The sequence below is a fragment of the Heliangelus exortis genome, chromosome 19 (assembly GCF_036169615.1).
Source record: "Heliangelus exortis chromosome 19, bHelExo1.hap1, whole genome shotgun sequence".
Lineage (NCBI taxonomy): Eukaryota > Metazoa > Chordata > Aves > Apodiformes > Trochilidae > Heliangelus > Heliangelus exortis.
In genome coordinates, this window is record NC_092440.1 from 195,891 (window position 1) to 202,785 (window position 6,895).

The window sequence follows — 6,895 nt, forward strand, 5'->3', positions numbered from 1 at the left end:
AGGAGAACTTGGGCTCAATCCTGTGCTTGCCAATGGCTCTTCAAAGCCATCCCCTGAGGCTCCTCCAGATCCTGCCCTGGGATGGCAGCTAGCCCTGGGCTACCCCCAGCTACAGCCAAACCCCACCTGGGGACACAGAGAAGGGCTTCAAGGCCAGGGCTGTAAGTTGGGGAGGTTCAGTAACCACTGTGGCCACCCTGTGAGCTGGGGAGGTCAACCAGCATCAGGAGGAGACACCATCCTCATCCTCACCGCAGTGTTGCAGGGGTAGGGGAAGGGAAGTAGCCAGCCTGAAGCATCCTGATTAATTTATTTTTTGGGGGGAAAGCCATTTCAGGAGCCTGGGGGGGACTCAGGAGTGGGCTGGCTGGAGGGCAAAGGCATTGATAACTTCTACTTTTTTGAGGGGGGCTATTTCACTAAGGCCACCCCAAAGCCACCTGAGCTTAAACACACAATGGGTGGCTCCAAGTCTTCCAACATCACAAACCAATGACTGCAAAAATAAAGTCCTGCCCAAAACCCTGGAGCCCCTGGCAGCACAGGATGCTGCTTGCCCAGCCTCCTGCTCAGGGTTTGCAGCAGCTGGAAGCATGATGGGAGGGGGGGGGTTGCTTCAACCTCTTCCACCCAAATTTGCTGCAAGGAAGGGTACAGAGAGCTGCAAAGCTGCCCCCTTCCCTTCCTTCTCAGGTGCCACCACCCCAAAGCAGCTCCCCGTGCTTAAGCAGATGAGGGTGGCTTTTTTTGGTGGTCATTAAGAGAAAGTAAGAGCTTGAAGAGCTCAAAAAATAAAAATAAAAAAATTCAAGGCAAGGATCATTGGAAAGGTTTCCCTTAGGTGGTCGCAGTCCTCTGGCTGTCGAGGCCAAAAAAAATCTGGAAGAAAAGAGGTGGGAAGCCATTCCTGCCGTCCTGCTGCAAAGTTCTCCCCCTTCTCTGTGGATCTGGGGCTCTCCGGCATGAAAACAGCTCCAAAAAAAAAAAGCACCACGAGCATCCACACCAGGACCCCGGGACGGGGGGTGACCCCCTCCCCTGCCCCGTGCAACCCCAGGGATGGGGTGGGGGGCGTAGGAAGGAGGAGGGGAAGATTTCAGGGGATCCAGCCCTAAACTCTGGACGGTACCGAAAGGCTAAAACCTGGTTGCACTTACCCCGGGCGGTGGGGAATCTGAAAAGAAAAGGAGGCGGGGGAAGGGTGGGTGGAAGTGGTTTGCAATGCAAATCTGCCTCGCCCCGCACGGGTCGTCTCCCTACAAGCGGAAAAAAGGGGGATGGGTAACATCTCCACGGGAAAAAAAAAAGGGAGGTGGGTAACATCTCCACCCGAGCGGGTCGGGTCGGTTCGGGAGCCTCCGTCCCAGCGGCCGCCAACGAGGCTCCGGCTCCCGAATCGCCCCGAGGGGGGGGTGGGGGAGGGGGGAAGGCTGGATGGAAAGTTGGACCTGGTGGGAAATGGAGCCGAGGGTGGGAGAAAGGAGAAGAAATGGCCTTACCTCCGCGGTGGATGATGAGGAGGTGACACGGAGGGGCCTCTTTGGTGCATTTGTTGTGGCACTTGAGCCTGGCGGGGAGCAGAGGGAATCAACAACAACAAAAAAATAAATAAAAAGGTGAGAAGGGAGGGAGAAGCAGAGAAAGGGTGGGGAAGGGACCTTAAAGAGCATTCAGTTCCAACCCTCCTGCCATGGGAAGGGGCACCAGCCAATGCTGTGGGTAAAACCCATCTGCTGGCATCCCCCACAGCTCCTGCAGATAATTCTGGGGGTAACCCCCTTGGGTGGGCACCAAAAGCACAGCCAAGGGGGGCAGTGAGCAGGGAACCTGCTGGGATTTGAGCCACAGCCCTGGGGTCAGCAGAGCTCAGCATCCTCCCCAAGGACCTTGCTCCCATCCCTGGCGGGCACAGCCCCCTCCAGCCCCTCTCTGGGGTGGTTTTCACCCCATTTCATGTCTCCTGAGCAGGGACACCTCCCACCAAGCCCCATCCAACCTTCAACACTGCCAGGGATGGGGCAGCCACAGCTTCTGGGGGAAACCTGGGACAGGGGCTCAGCACCCTCACACCAAACAATTTCTCCCTCCCCAACATCTCCTCTCCATCTCCCCTCTTGCAGCTGCAAACCCTTCCCCCCCAATCCCATCCCTCCCTGTCCTTGTCCCAAGTCCCTCCCCAGCTTTCCTGGAGCCCCTTCAAGCACTGGAGGGTGCTCTAAGGTCTCCCTGGATCCTTCTCTTCTCCAGGCTGAACAACAGCCCCAATTCCCAAGTGCTGTGGGCACAGGGTTAAAAGCCACCCAGGATGCATATCCCAGAGCATCCTCAACAAATGTGAGTCCTGATGTGTCCTGGGGAGAGTCCTACACTAATCAGACCCTAAAGTGGGGGGGCTGCCCAGCTCCCCCCCTTTTTCCAATAGCTGTGAGGGACCACACACCCAGCAGCCAGTTTGAGGATGCCCAAAATTATCTTTGCCAACCTCAGTGAAATAAAAGCAGTAGATACCCATAGTACCAAAACACTTCCCCCCCCCTCCCTCCATCCACCCCTAAAGCTGCTTTCTACTTAATTAAATTTGGGGGGCAGCAGAGGGGGAGGAAACAGCTGCCCTGGCCCCCTTCTTGATGAATCTCAGTCATTGTCCCCTCCCTCTTAATTTTACTGAGAGGACATTTAACAAAAATAATGAGAGCATTTATAGCAAAATGTTGAATATTCTGTGCCTGGTTTCACACAACCCAGCAAGGAACCTAGGGAGGGTTTCACCCTGGGTCATGCACAGAGGCATCAGCATCCCAAAATGCTCCTGTTCCTTCTTGATGAGGGGTGGAAATGATTCCCCAGGCTCAGCAGAGGAGGGAGAGCCACTGGGGAAAAAGTGAAGAGGAGAAAAAGGATTGAAAAGGAAAAAAAAAAAAAAAGGGGGGGGGGGGGAAATGGGGGAAAAAAAACCCCAAAACAACAGCAGCTCCAAGCCATTGAGCTGGGTAATGAAAATTCAGGAGCTTTGTGTGTTAGGTTTTATTACCAAGCTGTTCCTAGAGGGAAAGGCAAGAGATTAATTTGGGTTTCAAGGCTTGGGAGGATTTGGGGGGGGGAGGGGGGAAGGGGTTTGTTTGGTTTACCTCCTCATTCCCCTCCTATTTCTGGGGAAAGCTACAGCAAAGCTGGGGAACCTCAGTTCTTTGTGTTCACCTTTAACAACCTGGGAATTTATTTCCTCTTTTTGCGGTGACTACAGGCAGCAGGAGTCAGACAGAGCTGGAACTGGTCCCACCATCCCTCCCTTCATGGGGACCAGCCCCAAGCAGGGCTTGCAAAGCCTCCAACACCTCAAGCACTGAGTGCACGAGAAATCCCCACCTTCAAATAAATAAATATTGCCTAACAGGACTTCCAAAACCCTCCAGCAGCTGCAGAACATCCAGGCATTTGTTGTCCTGCTTTAAATCCCAATTTGCTACCCCATCAGCTTTTAATCAACCACAACTGCTATCACTTGGCAGCTCCTGCTAACCCAGTTACCTGGAGAGGATGGGAGGATTCCCAGCACTCAGCCCTAACAAAAAAGGCAGCTGTAGCTCCAGAAGCAGCTTCCCTAAGCTCTGCTGGCTGCATGATCCTGTCTCAGAGCTGATTCACAGCAGTAAGAGTGGCCCCAGCCTCTGCTTCACTCCCTTTTTCCAGCCCTGCCCCATTTTTCAGGTGGCCCTTTCTCCCTGGCATCACAAGTTTCATGGCAGCTTGCAGTGGGTTTGGCTCCTCGGGGTCATGAAACTGCCAGGAAACAAAGGGCCCCAAGACTTGCTGATGTGAAAAGGATAAAATAGAGGAGATAGCACCCAATGCTGTGGGTAAAACCCATCTGCTGGCATCCCCCACAGCTCCTGCAGATAATTCTGGGGGTAACCCCCTTGGGTGGGCACCAAAAGCACAGCCAAGGGGGGCAGTGAGCAGGGAACCTGCTGGGATTTGAGCCACAGCCCTGGGGTCAGCAGAGCTCAGCATCCTCCCCAAGGACCTTGCTCCCATCCCTGGCGGGCACAGCCCCCTCCAGCCCCTCTCTGGGGTGGTTTTCACCCCATTTCATGTCTCCTGAGCAGGGACACCTCCCACCAAGCCCCATCCAACCTTCAACACTGCCAGGGATGGGGCAGCCACAGCTTCTGGGGGAAACCTGGGACAGGGGCTCAGCACCCTCACACCAAACAATTTCTCCCTCCCCAACATCTCCTCTCCATCTCCCCTCTTGCAGCTGCAAACCCTTCCCCCTCATCCCATCCCTCCCTGTCCTTGTCCCAAGTCCCTCCCCAGCTTTCCTGGAGCCCCTTCAGGCACTGGAAGCTGCTCTAAGGTCTCCCCATGGGATCCTTCTCTTCTCCAGCCTCAACACCCCCAACTCTCTCCCCCTGGCTCCAGAGCTGCTCCAGCCCTCCCAGCAGCCCCAGGGCCTCCTCTGCACTGGCTCCAACACCTCCCTGTCCTTCTGCTGCTGCATCAGATCAGAGCCACTGCCTTGGGGTGAGCAGAGCCCACGTCTCAGCACCCTCCCCAAAACCCCTGCTCCCATCCCGGGCAGGCACAGCCCACCAGAGCCCCAATTTGGGGTGTTCTTCACCCAAGTTTGTGTCTCATTAAAGCTTTCTGCAAGGATGAGAGGCTGGTTGCCTCCCCACACCACCCCCAAGCCCCTGCTGGGCTCCAGCACCCAAACCTCCATTGTGGCCTTTGCACAACACACCCAGCTCCACCTACTTGCAGTTTTTGCATTTTAAACCAAACAACATTCCTTTCCCACAGACGGTGCAAGTCTGAGACATCCAGTACTTGGTGGAAAACCTGGGAGAAAAAGACAGGAAAGTGGCCAGGGGGAGCCCAGGCTGTGCCCCCCCATGCCTGCTCCTGCAGGACCATCCCCTACCCCCGATTTATCTTGTCCTTGTGGCCCTCAGACACTGCTGCAGGTTCTGAAGCCCCTTTCTACAGACACCAAAGCCCAAATCTGAGCCCTCCTTAGGGCACAACCTGCTTCAAAGGGCACCTGAGCTGGTCAGGATGAGCATTAGCCACCAGCTATTTGGCTGTGGCCACTCTAGGCTGTAGCCAGAGGCCCCAAAACACCTCCCTGCCTGGCAACCCAAATTTCCAGCCTTTGGGAGAAGCCTCATCAACCAGCAACCCCAGGGCTGTTTCCAGTCCTTCTTGGGGTAGATATGGAAGGGCAATAACCCAGGTGTGGGAAAGTGGCTACAGGTTGGTAGGGTCAGGGCTAACACCCAGCAACTGCCCCCAGATCCCAACCAAAATGGAACTTAAAGGGGCTCCTAGGACAGCATGGGAGATGGGAAATGGTTCTCAGCCCCCTGCCCGAGGTGAAAGGAGAGGAGGGATGATGCTGATCCCCTGGGAAGGCTGACTGAAGGTTCCAGGTTTGGTGTACCTGTGTTTGATTGAGTTGCCCAAATCTCGACGGGGGATCTGCGGGGACCAGCGAGGCACTGAGAGAGTGTCTGCAGGGAGAGAGACAGGGAAAACCATCAAGGCTCAAGTTCTGGGGATGCAGACAGAAAAAAGAAAAGGAATTGCCTAATATATCCTCTTACAGCATCCTGCTGGGCTCCCTTCCTGCAAAGGAAGATGGGAATGGTGGTTTTTTGGTGTTCTAACCCCCTACCAATAACTCCTGGAAAAGCAAGAAGGGAGTGGAGGGGGTGGCCCTACCCCCCCACACCCTCTCAATAACAGCCCCCAGTCTGGGGCAGGGAGAGGCCAAACCAGAAAGGGAAAATGAAGCTGAAATGGTAACTGCATCATTTATTAAGAAGACATCAGTGCTGGTGGTTGGGGCTGAACAAAAAGTCACGTGCCAGCCACCTGGAAAGTAGCTTGAATATTCAGTGTTTGGATGCAAAGAGAAGAACAGAGTCAAAAGCTGCCTCAGCAGCCTCCTTGGAAGGGAAAAAGGAGGGAAGAAAGGGCAACAGGACCTTGGCTGGGGAAGGAGTAAGAGAGAAGCTGATGAATGCAGGCAGATAATCAGCAGTGCTGGCCCCAGCCAGGGCACAGACCCTCCTCCTCCTCCTCCTCCTGCCCAGCAGGATTCTCAGCCCCAGGGATCCAAAGGTTGGATTTCCCTCATGAAAGATTTCCAATTTTCCTATTTTTCCAATAGCAAGAGGTTCCCCAGCAGGGAACGCTCCAGCAAATCCTTCACTAAATAGACCTCGAGCAGCATCCCTCTGCCTGGGGAGTCCCACTGTTTGCTCTAATATCCTGGTTTAATGTTGTGGGTGGTTTCTTTGTGCTTCCTTCCTGAAGGTTGTATTTCCATGCTGCTTCCCAGCCTGGCTGCTCACCAGCTTGGGAAAATCCCTGGGAGAATTCAAAACCTCACCCCATCTCCAGCAGCCCCTGTCCCCAGCACCCCTCAGGCACCTCTGGTTAATCAGAGGGTAAAGGAGTTGCTGGCACAGCCCCACATGGGCTGCCTCACACCGAGATTTTTGACCCAGATCTTTCACCAGCCCTTGGGACAACCCAACCACAGCTCCCAGCCCAGCATCCCTCCTGCTGTCCCACAATCTGCCACCTCCCAGGGATGTCCCAAGCCCTGGAGATGCTTCTCTGAGAAGCAGGACCACTCTCCCTCTCTGAACATCATTTTCTCACCCCACTGCACAAACTCCCCCTCGTTCCACACCACTCCTGGATGAACTCAACACCCCAGCTCCTCTCCAGAAATCCAATTAAAACTTCCACTTTATCAGCCCCAATTTATTTCCACCAACTTTCAGCTGGCCTCAATTAAATCCTGCCATCCACACACACTCAGACAATGACACCCGAGCCTTTTAATTCCTTTCTAAATGTGCCCACTGCAAATAAATGTATA

The 6,895-nt window shown here is 54.5% G+C and overlaps 1 protein-coding gene across 1 annotated transcript in view; it reads right to left on the reverse strand.

Annotated features, from left to right (window-relative positions):
- The window catches only part of KSR2 (kinase suppressor of ras 2), a 55,640-nt gene that overhangs the window by 33,852 nt on the left and 14,893 nt on the right, over positions 1-6,895 (reverse strand). Inside the window, exons 4-7 of the mRNA XM_071763581.1 lie at positions 5,444-5,513; positions 4,759-4,842; positions 1,500-1,567; positions 1,158-1,256 (exon numbers count right to left, since the gene is read on the reverse strand). Of these exons, the coding sequence (XP_071619682.1) occupies positions 1,158-1,256; positions 1,500-1,567; positions 4,759-4,842; positions 5,444-5,513 (321 nt within the window). The remainder of the gene's footprint in view (positions 1-1,157; positions 1,257-1,499; positions 1,568-4,758; positions 4,843-5,443; positions 5,514-6,895) is intronic.